Source organism: Pelophylax lessonae (genome assembly GCF_965119305.1).
Source record: "Pelophylax lessonae genome assembly, chromosome: 6".
NCBI lineage: Eukaryota > Metazoa > Chordata > Amphibia > Anura > Ranidae > Pelophylax > Pelophylax lessonae.
Window position 1 is genome coordinate 209,237,281 of NC_138773.1, and position 21,302 is coordinate 209,258,582.

Sequence of the window (21,302 nt, forward strand, 5' to 3'; positions counted from 1 at the left end):
GTTCGTCTCCCACTGTTAAAATAAACCTACCATTTAAAATTATAGGCTAATCATTTCTTTGATAGTAGGCAAACTAACTAACAAAATAAGCAGGGAATCAATCAATAACACCCCCCCCCCCCACCGTATATACCATAGTTTGTAGATGCTTTTGCACAAATCAATTATAGGGTTTTTTTTTTTTAACCAAAAACATGTAGAAAAGTAAATATTGGCCTAAATTGATTAAGAAAGGAGTTTTTTTTTTTATTGGGTATGTTTTCTATCAAAAAAAAAAAAAAAAAAAAAAACACCAAATTTTGAAAAAAGAAAGAAGGAAGAAGGAAAAAAGAAGAAGGAAGAAGGAAAAAAGAAGAAGGAAGAAGGAAAAAAGAAGAAGGAAGAAGGAAAAAAGAAGAAGGAAGAAGGAAAAAAGAAGAAGGAAGAAGGAAAAAAGAAGAAGGAAGAAGGAAAAAAGAAGAAGGAAGAAGGAAAAAAGAAGAAGGAAGAAGGAAAAAAGAAGAAGGAAGAAGGAAAAAAGAAGGAAAAAAGAAGAAGGAAAAAAGAAGAAGGAAGAAGGAAAAAAGAAGAAGGAAGAAGGAAAAAAGAAGAAAGAAGGAAAAAAGAAGAAAGAAGAAGTAAAAAAGAAGAAAGAAGAAGGAAAAAAAGAAGAAAGAAGAAGGAAAAAAAGAAGAAAGAAGGAAGAAAGAAGAAAGAAGAAGAAAGAAGAAGAAGCTCAATCACACATTTATACCTCCCCTCAACCACACATCAAAGTGAGGCCTTAAGAGATTTTGAACATCAAGGCACCTCCTTTACTAACTTATTCAATATAAAAAAGGTTTTAAAATGATATGTACACGTAGGCATATTTATTTTATGTTGCTAGCATTGAGTACAGGTCCTATAAATATAGCAGCTTTTCTCAAGCAAAAAGAGGAAATTAAATCCCCTGAGGCCTGCGGGGGCACTACCACCTGCTGCACATGACCCATTAAGTGCTTGGGGGCGCATACACAGTTGATTTTTTCCCAACTGGACCAGCAAACATCAAATATTTAATCAAATAGTGCCTGCAGATAAGGTGATATATTTGACTAAAAGACCAGGTGTATCTAACATCAGAATATAAAAAAGCGGGTGTAAAAAGTAAGCACATCCCTATGACAATTAGGATCAGGAGTTCCAAATTGGGTGTCAATTACATACACATCTTGGATAGGAAGCAGTTATACCAGGATCATGGCTGCTGCGGCATTATTATAGCTGGTGATCAGCTTCCAGGTAAAAAGTAATCTTGAGTGGCTTTACAGCAACCCGATAACCTTTACAGGGCTCAGAAGAGGGCCACCTACTGCCATTCCTGGGCTCTACCTTACCAGGAAGCCCAGGTCAACTGTAAGCAGTCGGGTAGGCTGACAACAGGGGAGAAACATCCATTCCTCCATCTCCTCTGACAAAATTAAGCCGGAAGCAAGGGGGAGAATTTCCTCTCTTTATTTATCAATATGGGAGAATGTGATTATATTTTTTGCAAAGGTGGATCTACAGCACCACTTCCACCTATCAAGGTCCAAACTTGGCTATTCACCTAAAAATGTGACCATCCAGTCCCTGCTTCTCTGCCCAATTTTTTTCTCACATACATAGCTTGAGCATACTTAAAAATACTCTAGCACAATAAAGTAAAAAAAAAAAAAAAAAAAAAAAAAAAAAAAAGGGAAGAAGCATTTAATCACTGACAACATTGTCACTGCCATGGTCAGTGCTGGGCGGAGTTTTTTTTTGCAATTAGGGCATATTTTTCTAATTACACTTCTTGAAAAAGTCTGCAATAAAAGTAACATTTTTTTAAGTCAAACTACTTGGAGCTCCTTAAGTACTGCTTCTTAGGCCCCTCTCACACTTGTGCGACTTGTCATGCGATTTGGGACTGCAAAAAAAAAAAAAAAAAAAAAAAAAAAAATCGCATAGCAAGTCATTCTCCATTATTTCCAATGAGTACCATTCATATCTGTGCGACTTGAAGACGCACCGACGTCCCTGCACTACTTGGCACGATTTTGAAGCGTTTTAAGGCCAAAGACATTCAAGCCCAGTCACGGTGAAGTCGCACAAGTGTGAAAGGGGCCTAACAGGTTCTTTCCATGGTTTTTGTATATAAATATTAAGTTACATCCCAAAATACATTTTGCTACACCTCCCAAGTATGGGGATACCAGGTGTGAGACTTTCATAGCCTAAATGCATAGATGGAACAAAAATCTAAGGAGCACCTTTTGGCTTTCAAGGAGCATACATTGATCTAATTTTCTGACTACCTATCATATATATTGAATCCCTGAGGTTTTAGGATAGGAGAAACACCAACAAAATACCACATTTTGGAAAGCAAAACACCCCAAGGTATTTTCTGAAAGGCAAAGTGAGTCTTTTGAAGAGATAATTTTGGCCACAAATTTTGGAAAATGCAGAAAATAATTATTTTCTTCTTTTTTTTTTTTTTTTTTTAACTGCAAAATGAGATATTTCTAACACACAGCAAAGGCGCACTTGGAATTACACCCCAAAAAAACACATTCTGCTACTCCTTCCGAATGTAGAGATACCATGTGTGTGACTTTTTTTTTTTTTACAGCCTAGCCACATAGACAGGCCCAAACTCCAAAGAGAACATTCAGGCTTTTTAGAGCATAAATTTACATATCTAAATTGACATTTTAAGAGGCCCTAGAGCACCAAAAGTTTTTGGAAAATGTGGAAAGAAAAATGAAAAATTATTTTTTTTAGTGGTCAATTTAAGAAGATATTTTCCAAACAAGGCGAATGCGTACTTAATTACAACACAAAAACATTCTACTATTCCTCCTCTATATGGCAATACCACAGGTGAGACGTTTTCAGTGTTTGGACAGATTATATCCTGGACATTCTATCTTGTGTATCCCACAAATCAACTAATTGGATCATAAACAGTGTATTGTAATGGTCGCCTCTATACAAGTGGTCAGGGAATATAGCTTAGTGTAGGGTCACCCTTAGCAGTTCCTTTTCCTATAAGCCAAGCAAGTCTAGCTTACTGGTACATGGCTACCCCCAAGAATGCCATGTCCACTTGCTAGGAAGTAGAAGAGGCTGAAGAATGGAAGAACAAAAGAATTCTTGTGGTTCCAGTAGTGCAGTTGCCCACAGAGGATGGCTGGGACTGGTGTCACACAGGAATGTAGCCAGTTTAATTTGTAGATGGGTCAGTTCAGGTGGCAGCTAGAGACATGGTCAGCAAATGCACAAAGCATCAGTTCAGGCAGCAACGTGGTCAATCAAACAGGCCAGGGTAAAAAGGTGGCAGGCAGAGAGGAACACTGTAATGTGGTGATGATCATGAACACCGTTGCTGGCTGCACTGGTCTAGTGACACTGGGATTTGTGTAGCATAGTAGAAAATACACCAAAGAATGACTCAAAGAAGAAATAGGGGTTAAACATTGGCCTATTCAAATTCCGGATTTGATTTCCTTTCAAATTTTGAGGGGGAGGGAGTGGTAAACGAGGGTAGTTCATGCAAGGAAGCCTACAAATATTCTACAACTGAAGGAATTTTGCACTGAGGAGTAGTCAAAAATGTCGCAGTCACCAAAAACTGGTGGAAAATGCCTACAATAAAAAGTTTCTGCTAAAGCCTCTGAGCCCAAGAGAGCACTTACTTTTTCCACAGTACATCATTGCACCTACTGATATTTTGGTTACATAATTATTGAAAAAGGTGTGTTTTCTTGGTATTTTTATATTCAAATTTAATCACCTTGAATAAAGATCTAATGTTTGCCTATTCAAATACGTTGCAAAAACATGTTAAAGAAAGACCCTCAACAGTTTCCATGGGGAGCGCTTCCTTTCTAAACACTGTCAATGTTGCCATTGCCAAACAGGACATGACAAGATCTACAGGCATTGTGAGAGATCATCAAAAAAAAAAAAAAAAAAAAAAAAAAAAAAAAAAAAAAGGAAGAACCTACACCAGCAAGAAGGCAACCTTCCAGATCACTGGCTGATTTTTGGAGAAAATAACATATCACAATTGCATGTTTTCTTGTCTTCTCCCCTCTAGATAATGATTCAAATGCAGTGATAAGCACTAAACAGCCTCATTAAAGTTAACCAAAGCAAAGTAGCAAAGTATGTCATAAGTCACTTGAAGGACTTTGAACACCAAAGAGTTCTTTGGTTTATGGCAAGGGAAAGGCTGGAGTCGAAGTGCATAAGTTAATGCTTAACTAATTACGGACTAGGTTCTTTGTGTTTTTTTATACACCCAGAATGATTCTAGGTCAGAAGACGTAACTCTTTAAAGCCCACATCCAGGCAAAAACAAACATTTAAATAGTGCACTGTGCAGCAGTTACCTTTTTCCTCAAGCTAACTCCAAACACATAATCCTAAGCCATCTTGCTGTGTAATGGATCAAAATCACAGCTTCCTCTATGGGAAAAGCTAATATCCTCCCTGAGGACCAAACGTTTTTCTCTGCTCATCTTCTGGTCCATTCACCACCCTCATAAGTTCTCCTGCCTCTGGAGCCTAGGAGAGAGGACCCGGATACTGGGAGTGTTGCCTCCACCAATTAAATTTATGCACATCAAGCAGGTGGTGATGTGGACAACCAAAGAGGGACCCCAAACAGTAAAAGAAAAAAAAAAAAAAAAAAAAAAAAGGGAAGAAGAGAGCCATGTGACCAAGCTACTTCAAAGGGGTGGGAGAAAGGGTTTGCGAACATCTGTGGGTTGATCTTATGATTTTTTGGTTTAACTGGTTTCTTAGACGCTAAAGAACGTGTTCGGGCACATTGTAGTGGTCTGTCTCCTGAAAACTAAGGAGCAGACAGAGACAGATATTTAGACTAATCAGCATTTAGGCTACACTCTTATTCAATCACAATCAAAATGACAATAATTACCAGTTGACAAACAATGCGTTTGGCTCCTATCCCCCACACAATTTACCTCTTAGCCTTAGCAAGTGTCCATTACATAGATGCATGCGCACTCCCATGCACTCCATCCTATTTGGGCATGCTTACATGGAAGTGAATGCATTTATGTATAGTAAGGCACAGTTAGAGAGACATGCCCACCTCACAGAATGCAGATCTGTTCAGACCGGTGCTTAAGCTCATATTCACATTGGTCCGATTTGACATGTCAAATCGGAGCCAATTCCCGGCAATGGTGCCGCACTGATTCCCAAAAGAAGTTTCTGCACTACTTTTGGCAACTTCAGGGGGGGGGGGGGGGGAATTCCCATAGACATCTGTGAACCCGCACTGATGTCTGAAATCACCCCCAAATTCAGATGGAAAATGCCAGTTTGAAATTGTGCGAGTTCAGCTGCACTGGCACAATTTCAAACCCGCCTCAGTGTGAACCTGCACTCAATTGATCAAGATTTTGATTTAACACAATATACAGAGGGGAAAAATTATTTGATCCCCTGCAGATTTTGCAAGTTGCCCACTTACAAAGAAATGAACGGTCTAGAATTTTTATCATAGGTGTATTTTTTAATGAGAGACAGAATAGCAACCACAAATCCAGAAAAAAAAAAAAACAAACACACACGGTACAAATGTTATAAATGGAGTTGTAGTTCAGTGAGTAAAAGTAGTATTTAATCCCCAAGTAAAACATGACTTAATACTTGGTGGAGAAACCCTTGTTGGCAAGCACAGAGGTAAGACGTTTCTTGTAGTTATGGGCCATACACACTATAAGATTTTCTGAAGACTTTTTCCTTTAGATTTACCAAAACCATATAATATGAGGTCAAACCTAAACACTTTCAATTTGTATGCAATCTGGCAGGCCCTTGCACTACATAGAAAAGGTAAATCTGAAGGAAATCTACCAACAAAAGTTGGATAGTGTGTATCCAGCTTTAGTAACATGTTTTGCTTGGGGATTAAATACTTATTTTACTCACTGAACTGCAACCTAATTTATAGCATTTGTTTTATGTGTTTTTTCAGTTGATATTCTGTCTCTTATTAAAAATACACCTATGATAACAATTATAGACCCTTCATTCTTTTTAAGTGGGCAAACATACAAAATCTGCAGGGGATCAAATAGATATTTTCCCCGCTGTAGAGGTGATAAGTTAAGTGAATTAAGTTGCAGATCTACTTACCAATAACCTTTCGGGCCAATTGTATAGCTGCGTCCACAGCATTTCCCTTCACAACTTCATCAACAATACCCAGATTTAAAGCTTCTGGGGCAGGAATGTGCCTTCCTGGAAAATAAAATGGCCACAGGACTATAAAAATCTGACTCAAAGTCAATGTAAATAAAATACAACAATTCAGTAAGTAAAACAAGGGTCCAGTACCCAACCTAGGCTTTCAGCAGGTCTCAGCTAAAGCATTATTACCGGTACATAATTTTTACCATCCCAATCTCACTCTGGTAGATGCTGGACAGCCACCTATAAAAATATTATACATCTAGCTGCCAAACAATTAGCCAGCTGGAGCTGCTCATGAAAGTAAAAAAGCCCTCTGCCAGCCAAAGATGTGGATGGAATAAAATTTTCTATACGCTCTAGCAAAATGTTTACGCCCATGTGTCTTTTAGTTGTGCTTGCGTATGTAGGTATGCAAAGAGAACTGTGTACACTGTATAGGATGCATACCTGAAATATACTGGGTTTGGACCTTCAACAGAAAAAGAATAATGCTTCTTGCGTAGGAAAATGAAACCAATTAAAAGCAGAATAGGCTAAAAGTTAAAGTGGATGTAAACCCCATTTATGAAATTACACTTTGCTACAAACGTAAAGTACACAGAGTGTACAGCTTGTATAAAGGTGTAAATTTGCTGTCCCCTCAAAATAACTCAACACACAGCCAAAAATGTCTAAACCGCTGGCAACAAAAGGGAGTACATCCCAACTGGGCCCAATTAGCCATTTTCCCTTCCCGGTGTCATGTGACTCGTTAGTGTTACAAGGTCTCCAGTGTGAATGGGAAGCTGGTGTGTTCAATTTGGTGTTATCACTCTTTCATACTGTTTACTGGAAGTTCAACATGGCACCTCAAGGAAAAGAGCTCTGAGGATCTGAAAAAAAGAATTGTTGCTCTACATAAAGATGGCCTAGGCTATAAGAAGATTGCCAAGACCCTGAAACTTAGCTGCAGCACAGTGGCCAAGACCATACAGCGGTTTAACGGAACGGGTTCCACTCAGAACAGGCCTTGCCATGGTCGACCAAAGAAGTTGAGCACATGTGCTCAGCGTCAAATCCAGAGGTTGTCTTTGGTAAATAGTGGTAGGACTGCTGCCAGCATTGCTGAAGAGGTGGAATGGATGGGGTGTCAGCCTGTCAGTGCTCAGACCATACGCCGCACACTGCATCAAATTGGTCTGCATGGCTGTCATCCCAGAAGAAAGCCTTTTCTACAGATGATGCACAAAAAAGCCCGCAAACAGTTTTCTGAAGACAAGCAGACTAAGGGCATGGATTACTGGAACCATGTCCTGTGGTCTGATAAGACCAAGATAAACATATTTGGTTCAGATGGGGTCAAGCGTGTGGTGGCAACCAGGTACAAAGACAAGTGTGTCTTGCTCACAGTCAAGCCCGGTGGTGGGAGTGTCATGGTCTGGGGCTGCATGAGTGCTGCCGGCACTGATTACCTCCCTACATAGACTGGGACGCAGGGCAGTATTCCAACTTGATAATGACCCCAAACACACCTCAAAGACGACCACTGCCTTGCTAAAGAGGGTAAAAGGTGATGGACTGGCCAAGCATGTCTCCAGACCTAAACCCTATTGAGCATCTGTGGGGCATCCTCAAACAGAAGGTGGAAGAGCACAAGGTCTCTAACATCCACCAGCTCTGTGATGTTGTCATGGAGGAGTGGAAGAGGACTCCAGTGGCAACCTGTAAAGCTCTGGTGAACTCCATGCCCAAGAGGGTTAAGGTAGTGCTTAAAAATAATTGTGGCCACACAAAATATTGACACTTTGAGTCTAATTTTGACATTTTCACTTAGGGGTGTACTCACTTTTTGTTGCTAGCAGTTTAGACATTAATGGCTGTATTGAGTTATTTTGAGGGGGACAGCAAATTTGCACTGTAAGTCTCCATTCACACTAGTACGACTTGGTCAGCCTGACAAGTCGCGCACCATCGCGGTCCATTGACTGCTACGGGAACCGTTCTAATAGGAGCGACACAAGTCGCACCGACTTAGAAAAAGGGTCCTGTACTACTTCGGGGCAACCTAGAGCGACTTGCATAGACATTAATTTTATGAAGTCCGTGCAAGTCGTGCCGAAGTCGCGGTGCACGCGACTTCACAGGTCGCCCCCGAAGTCATGCCGCTTCAGTGTGAACCGGCACTTATACAAGCTGTACACTCACTACTGTACATTGTAGCAAAGTGTCATTTCTTCAGTGTTGTCACATGAAAAGAAATAAAATATTTACGAAAATGTGAGGGATGTACTCACTTTTGTGAGATACTGTATTTCTGTAGGCTTGGCTGGTTCATTAGATATGTCTGTGAACTACCCTTTTTTGTTCCTACGCCACTAAAGCATACATATAGCAACAGATCAATATTTGGTTTTTAAAAGCGGCTCTATTCTAAATATAATTGATCTGAACTGAAAGTTAGGTAGAATCTAATTTTAGCAGGTTTGGAGAGTTGCTTGGTGTAAAAGTTAGGTGCAAGGTTGAATCTAAAATATTTGTTATACCACACTTTTTTTTTTTTTAAAGCCATCAGTAACCCATTGAGATTTCCCTTCACTTACTTTCCTACAGATAAAAGAGGAAGGGAGTAGAAATTGCTCATATTTCTGTTCAAGTAACAACTTTTTTTTTTTCTTTATACTCTGTCACAGTAAGGCTCCTTTCACACTAGCAGACTGTTCAGATCTGCCTGTCAGTTTTTCAGGCGGATCTCTATGGGGCATCGGATGTCAGAGGAGACATGTCCTCTGACATCCCTTGTGATCTGGTCAGTCAAATCTGGACGGATGGAAACCCTATTTTCCATCCATCCAGCGGATCAGATGAGAACGGACAGGCGGGCCGTTCTCATCCAATTCCCCCATAGGGAACAGCGGGGACCTGACAGCTCTGTCTCCGCACACAGCACGTAGACAGAGCTGCCATCCGCCTGCTCAGCGGAGTCCGCCGACGGACTCTACAGTGTGAAAGGGGCCTTACAATCATCACCAGGAAAAAAAAAAAAAAAAAAAAAACAGCAATAAAACTCCAGGTTCTAACTCTTCCATCCCCTTTTCAAAATTAAAAAATAAGGCCCCATGCACACAGGGCGTCAGAAAAAACAGAGCTGCAGAGCCACTTCTAACGCCAGGAAAAAGCAGCTGTTAAACGTACTTTCAGTAGCTTTTTTCATTAGCGTTATTTCACGTTTGGCCACGTTGCTTTTAGCAGCGTGTTTTCTGCCTCCATTCAAAATCAATGGTTCCCTATGGGAGCCTATTGATTTGAATGGAAGGCGCATCGCAAGTCGGATCAGGATAATCCGACTTGCGGTGCGACTTGCACTGTGAGAATCTTGAGGGGGGGAACTCCACGCCAACAAAAAAACACAGCGTGGGTCCCCCCAAAATCCATACCAGATCCTTATCCGAGCATGCAGCCCAGCAGGCCAGGAAACGGGAGGGGACAAGCGAGGCTATCCTCAAAATCCATACCAGACCCAAAGGGCCTGGTTTGGAACCTGGGGGGGACCCCATGCCGTTTTTTTCCCCATTTTGGCGTGGCGTTCCCCCTCAAGATTCTAACAGCGCAAGTCGCACCGCAAGTCTCCGACTTGCAATGCGCCTTCCATTCAAATCAATAGGCTCCCATAGGGAACCACTGATTTTTTTTTTTTTTTCTTTTCCATTCAAAAACATATAACATGGCTTAACATTGTATAAGCAACGTTATTCAGCCTTTAGCAGCATCAGACGTTTTTACAGCTTGATGCTGCAGCTCCAGAATGCACTGGTCCTGGGTTTTTTTTGCAGCTATTAAACGCCTATGCCACTTGGAGCTCTTAAAAGCTCTATGTGTGCATGAGGCCATAGAATAACATGGATGGGCATTTTGCAGCTGCAAAAAAAAGAAGAAAACAAAAACGTCTGACGCTACTAACAGCAGCTTCAAAAAACGCCCTGTGTGCATGGGGCCTAAAAAAAGATGGTAAAAGATACATTAAGCTTTTTGAATTGCCAAAAAAACAGTCAACGATAAGTTTTAGTTGGAACAGGTCAACATTTTTGGCAAGCATGTTACAAATGACAAAAGGTCGCCAGAACATATTTATTTTACCACTTGACAATATTTTATCCAAAACTACCAGATATTACATGGCAAATACCTAATGTACTTAAAAATTGAGGGACTTGGTGATAACCAAACCAGCATCAAAATCAATAGTAAATCCACAGTAAGCACTACAGTGTTAATCAATATACTGTATATGTTGCCATAATAAAAAAAAAAAAAAAAAAGTCACCTCGAACAATCACATCTAGAGCGGCAGGAATGCCTATTAGCCTCGGCAGACGCTGAGTTCCTCCAGCTGCTGGGAGAATACCAATTAGCACTTCTGGAAGACCAACCCGGGACTAAATCAGAGAAAAATAAAAAAACTCCAAAAGATAATGACAACATATTACTCAATTATTTTCAAATGTTATAGATTTATTATAGGTTTTTTTTTTTTTTTTTAGATATTACTATAAAATTGCTATGACCAACACATTTACCTGTATGTCTGCCACTCTGTAGTGACATGCCAGGGCCAGCTCAAGCCCTCCACCAAGTGCTATACCTTCAATAGCTGCCACTACTGGCTTCAGGCTGGCTTCAATGGTGCCATTTATATCTTCTAAAGAGACAGTTTTAATAGCAGGGGTGCCAAACTCCCGTATGTCTGCACCTGGAACCAGAAACAAAACACATTATATGTGTAGCACCCTACAGGTAGGTGCTAGGTAAATGTATAGCGGGCCTTGTCTGCCTTACAGCAGGGCTGTAATTTGTTTAGGCAGAGTGTCATGGTTTCCAGATGTGTTGAGCTGAAGGGGGAGTCTCCCCACTGGCTCCTGTGAGAGGCCTCTCATAGGGCAGTGGAGGAAACCCAATCAGGGGACACATCCAGGCTTGTAACTACCCCAGAAGGCAGATTATACTGCAAAGGATTCTGGGAGTGGGTATAAGTTTGGGGGTGGCGCATGACAATGTCTTTGGTGGGAGCAGAGTCCCAGGAGGGAGAGAACGGCTGTCTCTCCTCCTGTCTGAGGAAGAGGATCTTGTGGTGTTGCCTGAAGATCCAGAGAGTGCTGAGCTAAGCTGAGGGGATCCGGTGTGCCGAGAACCTGCGGAGAGTAAGAGGGGTCCAGTCCCAGGAAAAACCTACACAGGTTGCGAGTACTGAGGATTGCCCATGGGGGTCTGCCTGAAGTTAGAGGGGACCACTCCGCAAGAGGTTCGGGGATCCAGTGCTAGCTAGTGGTGAAAGGGGGTACCTAGGTTGAGGACCCTGAAGTAACAGAGGGGGTACATAGTCAGTGGACCCTGAAGAGTTCAAGGTTAAAGGGGGCCCCTGCAGTTTGGGCCCTGAATTGTACAGTGTGTTCAGTTGAGAGTTGCAGTCATACAGGAATCTACACAATGCTACCTCAAGCCAGTGTTCGGCCTGAGAGAGCATTCAGAGACTTTCCAGTGCTGCAGTGTCAGTTATTCTACAATATTCAGTACTGGATCTTCTGGAGCCCAAGTCGAGGATTCAGCACTTCTATTCAGTTACAGTGTGTGTACTGAGAGTCAGGGTCACAGCAAACAAAGATGCCGGAGTTGTCGATGTCTCAGTGCTCACACCCAGGGTCGCAGCTCACATGGGCTGGAGAGGTAACCGGTACCAATGGCAGACCCACATCAGGCCACAGGCCGGGAAAACCTGCTACATATGCAAGCACAAAAACTGTGCAGAGCACCTAGTTCATAACGAGTGACAGGGAGGGGTACCCACCTCCAGAAACCCCTAAAAAGCAACATCCCACCATTCTGTATACTATTAGGTAGATTTTATTCCTAACATTTAAATGGACGGGTTATTTTCAAGAATAGTATGTTCATGATGAATTCACCAGCAGGTAGTACTGCAGGAAAACTCTGTAGTCACCCAATAAAAAAGAAAAAACACATGATCTACGTGAAAAGTTATCCCAGATATTACTATAAATTGGAAAACGCATTAAATATGTAATGGCGGGTCTTTCCTGTAAACCAAGAAACTGAATTAATCATACCAGCACTGAACTTTCCATTGGATCCATTCAACACAATGGCCTCCACTTTGGGATCTTTGCTGGCTTTGCTAAATTCTTCAACCAATGCATGACGGACTGATGAGCTAAAACAAAAAATAAAGGATTTACAAACAAAAAATAATTAAGTTTGGCCTATACCAAAATATATTTATTAGGTTAGCTCTGTAAATAAATTAATTATTAAATGTGTTTCAGTTGCAGACCCCAAGTCCCGGTTCACACTGGGGAGCAACTTAGCCACCTGACAAGTCGCGCTCCATTCAGTGCAATGGAACCGTTCCAATCATAGCAACTCAAGTCGCTCCGACTTAGAAAAAGGTTCCTGCACTACTTTGGGGGCGACTTGCATTGACTTCTATTAGAGAAGTCGTGCTGCACGGGGTGGCTTCAGAGTTGGGCGACTTTGAAGCTGCCCCAGTGTGAACCCAGCCTGAGAAGTGCTAATAATATGCAAAACAGCTGGTCTCCTAAGCTATGCATCAGGAGTAATCTATCTGTACTCACTCTGCATTAAAGCATGTCAAGGTAAGGTAAAATTAAAAAAACACCCACACAACACACTTGTTGATCTGCCAAATATACTCTTAGGTCTGAAGTCCTCTTCTGGGATGATAACATACAACACATTTGTGGATCAAGGCTGGGTTCACACTTATGCAAATTAGATGCGGATTTCCCTGCATGCAATTCGCACGACAGGAGAGTGTGACCGGCTCTCAATGGAGCCAATTCACAGAGCTCCAGGGCGGCCACGGATCTGAATTTCTGACCAACAGGTATTTTCTGCATCCAGTTGCAGCATGCTTAGGGCCGCCCATATTATTTCAATGGGCTGCCCTACACAGCATTTCTCTTAAAACTTTAACAAGGTGCATTGGGGTGCCATTAAAGTGGAGCTCCAGACCCCCCCCCAAGAAACTAAAAAGTCAGCAGCTACAAATACTGTAGCTGCTGACTTTTACGATTAGGCTGGGTTCACATATATGCAAATTGGATGCGGCTTTCACCGCATCCAGTTCACATGACAGGAGAGTGACCAGCTCTTAATAGAGCCAGTTCACAGTTTCGGGACGGCTGTGGTCTGGTGGCAGAAGGGTGGTCTTTGGATCTGGTTCGGGTGTGAATTCAGGCAAAAACTTAGACCTGAACCGGTAAACAGACATGCACTGGACCCCAGGTACCAACCTGTGGTCGCACATATGTGAACCCAGCCTTAAAGTGGAGTTCCACCCTCATTTTATACTTACCTCCATCTTCTCGCTCCGGGTCACCTGAAAAACAAATGGCTAATCGCATTTTTTTTTTTTTAACTTACCTCGTAGCGAAGAAAATATACTTACCTTACTTCCTTCTTCCTCGGCCGCGGCCCGTCGTCACTTCCTGGCTCTGCAATGATTCCTGGGAGCTGAACGTCATCGCTCCCAGGAATCATTGCGCCTGCACCGGCCCCGACGTCAGTTCCGGGGCGCGCGCGTCATCCCCTTCTAAATAGCTTCTGGGCATGCCCAGAAGCTGTGGAGGGATGACGCGCGCGCCCCGGAAGTGACGGCGGGGCCGGCGCAGGGCATCGTGGGACCAAAGAAGACGGAAGAGGACGCAGAAGAGGACGCGCTGGCTTCAAGCTGCCCACATCTGAGATGGCAGCGCTGGACAAGACTTTTTCAAGGTAAGTATTTGTCCTAGCAGGTAAGTGCAACCCGGGACAGATCAGAGGCTAGCCATTGTGGAATGCACTAGCCCGGACTGTCCCGGGGGTATTTTTAAAAAAAAAAATTCCAGGGTGGAACTCCGCTTACCTGAACAGGCACTTACCTGTCCAGGGATCCCGCAGGTATCGGCTCTCAAATGCTGGTGCCACCATCTTGGGTAAGGTAAACCGGGTTACTTATTGCGTGTATCGCTCTGCGCTTTCTCAATTGGACTGCCTGCAGCAAGGGCCAAACTTTGCTTTAGTCAGGTACTCGCTTCCTCCCACAAGGTACCAAATGTGGCACCGTAGCTTCTCTATTTAGGAATTGATGGCACTGCAGCACACTTGAACGTGCACAATTTTGCTTGCATCCCTTTATCACACAAATAGGAACAGAGCTTTAATATAAATAATCTGAACAGTAGGCATGTAATATATGTTTGTGTCCTCCTTTGAAATTATACATTAGAATGGATGTGCCTAGCTGTTACTTTCTCACAATGCAAATCTAGATGCCCGCAACACTTTGCTCTTAACGATCCTTTGTACCGCTCTCCTTGACGCAGCTAAAAGCCAATGGGAGGGAGAGGAGAAGTAGCCAAAACAAACATGCACACGTTTAGTCCCTGTTCGTCCAATCCTCATGTTTTTATGTGCCCAGTCCTACTGCCTGCAGCCTACCGAAGTCGATCAGGGGGTTAAAATATTCTGATGCTGGACCTGCGCAGATGTCCTCAAAAACAACAAGAGAAGGGTGCACCGACCTCGTGCATTATTACTTAAAAAATGTATTAAAATACAAAAAAAGCATACACTGTACTCACAAACGCATAACAATAGCACACGTGTAAGGAAAATGGAACCAATTGCCTCCAGGACTGCCAGGATACTCCTGAAGTGTTGGACAATGTGATGGCGTCCACATATGACTGGCTGACGCCATCCAGCACCATCGGAGTATCCTGGAGGTAATTGATTCCATGTTCCTTACATGTGTGCTATTGTCATGCGTTTTTGTGAGTACAATGTATGCTTTTTTTGTATTTTAACACATTTTTAAGTGGCGATGCATGAGGTCAGTGCACCCTTCTCATGTTGTTGTTTTTCATTATATTTGGATACCCTTGATCCTGAGGGGGCAGCAAGACCCTAGGTCAGTGATGGCGAACCTTGGCCCCCCAGATGTTTTAAAACTGCATTTCCCATGACGCTCCAATACACTGCAGAATGCATGAGCATAATGGGAAATGTAGTTCCAAACCATCTGGAGTGCCAAGGTTCACCATCACTGCCCTAGGTGGTGATAACAAAGACAACACAAAACCACCTGCCTTCCCACATACCACTTGAGCCCAGGAGAGATACTGTTTCAGATGTGCCCCAAATGCATAGGGCACTAAACAAATGTACCACATAGTACAGCGTCCTGTGGCAGCATATTTCTGCCCATCAAAGACAGGCTGCAGGTCTGCACAGGGCACACAAAAACACTGGGATTGGACGCACAGGGGGGTAGGCGCTCAGTGTGCATGTGACCATAGGGAAGTTAAAATACTTCAAGAGCCTGTACAAGAATAGAAGAAAAACAAAACCAAGATTACAGAACCTCAGATCACATAAACCAGAGGCATGCTCCAACAACAGGACTGTCTGCTCTGTAAATACAGACTTGAAAAGGACAGTGCTGAGCAATACATGTGCAGGATGGTTCAAAATGCCAAAATAGGACTATGTTAGGAGTTACTAAGGAGTGATCAGAGGTCTAATATACAAATAAAAGGAGATTAGTACAACACACAGACAAAAGCACTATGATTACCTGAGAGAATTGACAGGAGGGTGGTTGATGGTGATCACAGCCACTGCATTAGCCAGACGCCTGGTGGCTGCCATGTTCACACTCAGTGTTCTATGCAGGAACAAAGTACAGCTGTGTAAGGAGGTGAAAAGGCATTGGAAAATCCGCCCCTCTCCCTAAACCAATCACGGAACGGACTTTAATGACAGCTGTCCAATCCGAAGCTCAGTGGGTGGGACTAAGATGGTTAGACAGCACTGCTGGCTCACGTGCTTTGTTTTGTGTTTATATCTATTGTGAATGGTATGTGTCAGAGTACATCTCGCTGTGTAAGCTGGGACTTGTAGTTCCACATGCACTGAGGTTTCTCCAGTAACTATAGAATGATCTCTGTATAACAGTATTTCTATGGAGGGCTTTGGGATATTTCTACATTATACATACCTTCTAATTTTGTGAGGTGGGAACTAGGGACACTAATTAGCAAAAGTATGTAGTCATAGGACACACCCACTGCCACGCCCCCTTAAAGGAGAATTATACATAAAAAAAAAGATTAGTTAAACCCACAAGTGCTTTTATTATACACTACTATTCCTTTATACATTTACAAATGCAAAAAAAAAGAATTTAGATTAAATATTTAGTACTGTGAAACACTTTTTTAAAGATAAAAAGTGCATTTTTTATACAACTATATAGATCAGAACAAAATGAGGGACAAATGAGGAGGAAAGAAGAGGGACAGAGGGACTTTGTTGTCAGGGCATGGACAGATTGCTATCATGGAAGGAAAAATGAATTCCCAAGTTTATCAAGACATTTTGCAGGAGAACTTAAAGAGGAAGTAAACCCTCCTCTGACACTTGTACCTATAGGTAAGCCTATGATAATGCTTACCTATAGGTACTGTAAATATCTCCTAAACATGTACCGTTTAGGAGATATTTACCTTGCATGCAGCCAGTGACGTCACTGGTGCCATTCCTTCAGAGCCCCGTGCCGTGACTGTCGGCTCCCGCGCGCGTGCGCGGGAGTGACGTCACCGCGGCTTCGGCCAATCAGATGGCCGGATGCCGCGATCCCGGAAGACGGGCGACTGGTCATGTCGCCCGTCATACAGGTAAGCGGGCGGCACGGCGGGGGCTCGTTCTGAGGTAAGTATTGCATAATGAGCTAGTATGTGATGCATACTAGCTCATTATGTGTTTCTCTTACAGGTAGCCAAAAAAAAAAGTCGGACGGGTTTACAACCTCTTTAACCACTTAAGCCCCGGAGGATTTGGCTGCTAAACGACCAGAGGGCATTTTGCGATTCGGCACTGCGTGACTTTAACGGACAATTGCGCGGTCGTGCGACGCTGTACCGAAACGAATTTGGCGTCCTTTTTTTCCCACAAACAGAGCTTTCTTTTGGTGGTATTTGATCACCTGTGCGATTTTTTGATCACGCGCTATAAACAAAAAAAGAGCGTAAATTTTGCAAAAATAGCAATATTTTTCCCTTTTTTTTATATGAAATTCCCCCAAAAAAAAATGTAAAAATCAAAATTTTTTAATATTTTCGGCCAATTTGTTTTATGCTACCTATGTTTGGTAAAAAAAATCGCAAAAAGCGTATTTTGATTGGTTTGCGCAAAAGTTATTGCGTTTACTAACAAAGGGAAAGATTTTTGTCATTTTTGTTGTTTTTTTTTTTAACGCGTAATGGCGGCGATCTGCGATTTTTTTTGCGGTACTGCGACATTGCGGCGGACAGATCGGACCCTTGACTGACATTTTTGACACTTTTGGGGTTACCAGTGACATTTCTACAGTAATCAGTGCTATACATATGCACTGTTACTGTAAAAATGCACTGGTAGTGAAGGGGTTAACTTTATTTGAGAGGGAGGGGCTGTGTGTGTCCCTAGGGGCGTGATTCTAACTGTGATTGGCTGTGGCTTCAACTGTATGCAGAGTGATCAATGGATCTACATAGTAGATCCATGTGATCAGCTCTCATACAGAGAGGAGAATGACAGGCAGCTTGTTTACACAAGCTGCCTGACTATCTCCCTCTCCCCCGCCGATCGCAGAGTGGCCGGCGGCGATCGGGTCCGCCGGTCACGCGCGCGGGGGGGTCCGTGACCACGCGGGAGCGCGCCTCCGGCGGCGCGCGCTCGCTCCCTAAACCCTCACAGGCGAGCGACGTAGACCTACGTCACTTTGCCTGTGAGGGGCTGACCGCCGCCGTAGATAGTCGTGCGGCGGTCGGCAAGTGGTTAAGGCCACCTGTCTACCAGCTGAAGCTCAACAGAAGATGGGTGTTGCAACAGGACAATGACCCAAAGCATAGAAGTAAATCAACAACAGAATGGCTTAAACAGAAGAAAATAGGCCTTCTGAAGTGGCCCAGTCAGAGTCCAGAGATGCTGTGGCATGACCTCAAGAAAGCGATTCACACCAGACATCCCAAGAATATTGCTGAACTGAAACAGTTCTGTAAAGAGGAATGGTCAAGAATTACTCCTGACCGTTGTGCACGTCTGATCTGCAACTACAGGAAACGTTTAGTTGAAGTTATTGCTACCAAAGGAGGTTCAACCAGTTATTAAATCCAAGGGTTCACATACTTTTTCCACCTGCACTGTGAATGTTTACAAACATGGCAAAATTAAATTCTTTGTGTGTTATTAGTTTAAGCAGACTGTGATTGTCAAATTGTTGTCCCAATGCTGTATCCGCTGCCCCCCCGTGACAGCAGTACATGGAAAAGTTCCCCATACTAGCTGTCAGTTTTTGAAATCAGCGCGGCCACTTCATTCATTCTTACAGCTCTGTGTGTGAATGAACTACAAGCCCCGACACCGTTTGCGGCTGTCGGCCTGTAGTTCTCAATAAACAACCATGGCACTGTGGAGCTAAGGCTATCACAATCTCCCTCAAAGTCTCAGAGTCAAAAGGCCATACTTCTACCTCAATCCAGCTGCAGGTCCATCATCCAGCACTAAGGCTTGTGCTGGGCACGCAAACTGCCTCCATTACTAGGGAAGTTAGTCTGTAAGAATTGTCTCAGGGAGGTAGCAACAGACAAAGAAAAGAATGCAAAGGAATCCAAAACTGGAGGGAACCCCACGCGCCGTTAGTTCTCCCATTTGGCCCTGCGCCGGCATCTTCTGGCCAGCCCAATTATCCTTCGGGTCCTGGCAGACTCACTGCCTGTGCCATGAGGGGGGGGGCACAGGGGACCTCTTCCTGCCCAGAAAGGGGGAGATGCTGCCTGGGGTGGGGGCCTGGGTGCACTTTCCCATCCCCGCCGGGGTGCAAGATCGGTCATTGGCTGGCGGGTTTCCTCTCTTGTGCCCTCTTCTCAGGCTCACTCACAGACTCATACACTTTGAAACTTACAGCATTCTCCCAGAAGATGAGACCGCCTGGCTGGCAGTCTCCACTCTAATTCATCCCAAAGATGTTCTATCTTATTGAGGTCAGGACTCTGTGCAGGCCAGTCAAGTTCCTCCACCCCAAACTCACTCATCCATGTCTTTATGGCACTAGTTGGAACAGGAAGAAGCCATCCCCAAACTGTTCCCACAAAGTTGGGAGCTTTGTCCAAAATGTCTTGGTATGCTGACGTCTTAGGAGTTAGATGAATTAGAGCGAGCCAAGCCTTCTCGTCCAACATGAGTGCCTGACCTCAGAAATGCGCTTCTGGAAGAATGGTTAAACATTCCCAAAGACACACTCCTAAACCTTGCGGACAGCCTTCCCAGAAGAGTTGAAGCTGTTAAAGTTGCAAAGGGTGGACCAACTCAATATTGAACCCTACTGACTAAGACTGGGATGCCATTAATCACTTCTGGACTGGAAGATTTTCTCCCTTATGGGAAGGCCATTTTTTGCATTTCGACACTGCGTTACTTTAACGGACAATTGCGCGGTTGTGCGACACTGTACCAGCATAAAAGTGATGTCCTTTTTTTCCCACAAATAGAGCTTTCTTTTGGTGGTATGTGATCACCTGTGCGATTTTTTTATTTTTTGCGCTATAAACAAAAAAAGAACAACAATTCTGAAAAAAAAAAAAAAACAATATTTTTCACTTTCTGCTATATACCATTCCCCAAACAAAAATGTAAAAATCAAATTTTTCCATCATTTAAGCTCAATTTGAATTCTGCTACATATTTTTGGTAAAGAAAATTCCAATAAGCGTATTTTAAATGGTTTGCACAAAAGTTATCATGTCTACAAACTAGGGGAAAGATTTATGTAATTTATATTTATTTTATTTTTTTACTATTAATGGCAGCGATCAGCAATTTTTAGCGGAACTGCGACATTGCGGCTGACAGATCGGACACCTAACTGACATTTTTGACACTTTTGGGAGGACCAGTGACATAACTACAGTAATCAGAGCTAAAAATATGCACTGTTACTGTACTAGTGACTCTGGCAGGGAAGGGGTTAACCCAGGGGCGATGAAAGGGTTAAGTGTGAGCCTAGGGGGTGTTTTCTAACTGTGAGGGGATGGGCTTGTGACATCAACACAGAGATAGGATAAATAGGAGGAACACAGGAGCTCTGGGTTGATAGCAGAGAAAATAACAGTCTGCTGTGTCTACAACAGCAGACCGCCGTTCTCTCCCAATGGGGAGCTATTGCGGGTGCCTGGTGGCAATGGCGGCCGCCGGCCCTGTGATTCAGCTTTTACGCTGACGAATGGGGGAAGCACACAAATATAGTGAGGTACGACAGTTTGCGCAGCCGAGCCAGCCTGCCTCAGTTTATCTGCGGCGGGTGGTCGGCAAGCGGTTAAAGTTCATGTGCGTTTAAAGGCAGGCGTCCCAGTACTTATGACAAGTGTGTGTGTGTGTGGTAGGAGGCCAGTACTATTAACTCTTGTTTAACCAAAAACTAGTGCTAGATATTGCATGTGAAGGATGGACCAAAGGGATACATAAGGACTAAGACTGGGATGCTATTAAAGTTCATGTGTGTGTAAAGCCAGGCGTCCCAATACTTTTGACAATAACGTTTATGTTGTGTTCCAGATGTCTGGAACTGAGAATTGAAATCGTCACATTTACTCCAGCCATTACAAAGCTAGTTGACTCTCCTGGATTAGTGATTCAATTCGTTGGATGGTGCATGCCACCACATTACAAGGACTGGTAAACTGGAATATATAACATTTTTAGATACATTTTAACTTCCGCCCACTTCAGGTGCACATACTCACCTTCCTTTCCCTCTCCTGACACTCCATTGAAGCCCAAATAAGCCTTTAATTTAACCAGTTCCCACCCAGCCTATAGACAAATGACAGTGGAACATTTATCCTGGGTGGACATCGTTCTGCAGCACGATCTTCCACCCGGACACAACCAATGACAGATCACTGTACTGGGCCACTGCCAGTACCATATGATCGCTGTGATCACAGCAGATCACATGACAATTGTAAACAATGGATAGCTTCCATTCATGC

At 43.2% G+C, this 21,302-nt stretch overlaps 1 protein-coding gene across 1 annotated transcript in view; it reads right to left on the minus strand.

Moving 5' to 3' along the window:
• The window catches only part of EHHADH (enoyl-CoA hydratase and 3-hydroxyacyl CoA dehydrogenase), a 78,334-nt gene extending 62,375 nt beyond the window's left edge, over positions 1 to 15,959 (minus strand). The window contains exons 1-5 of the mRNA XM_082260198.1: positions 15,848 to 15,959; positions 12,318 to 12,421; positions 10,773 to 10,945; positions 10,520 to 10,631; positions 6,163 to 6,267 (exon numbers count right to left, since the gene is read on the minus strand). Coding sequence (XP_082116324.1) covers positions 6,163 to 6,267; positions 10,520 to 10,631; positions 10,773 to 10,945; positions 12,318 to 12,421; positions 15,848 to 15,921 — 568 coding nt within the window. The 5' untranslated portion in view covers positions 15,922 to 15,959. The remainder of the gene's footprint in view (positions 1 to 6,162; positions 6,268 to 10,519; positions 10,632 to 10,772; positions 10,946 to 12,317; positions 12,422 to 15,847) is intronic.
• Positions 15,960 to 21,302: the final 5,343 nt, after the last annotated feature.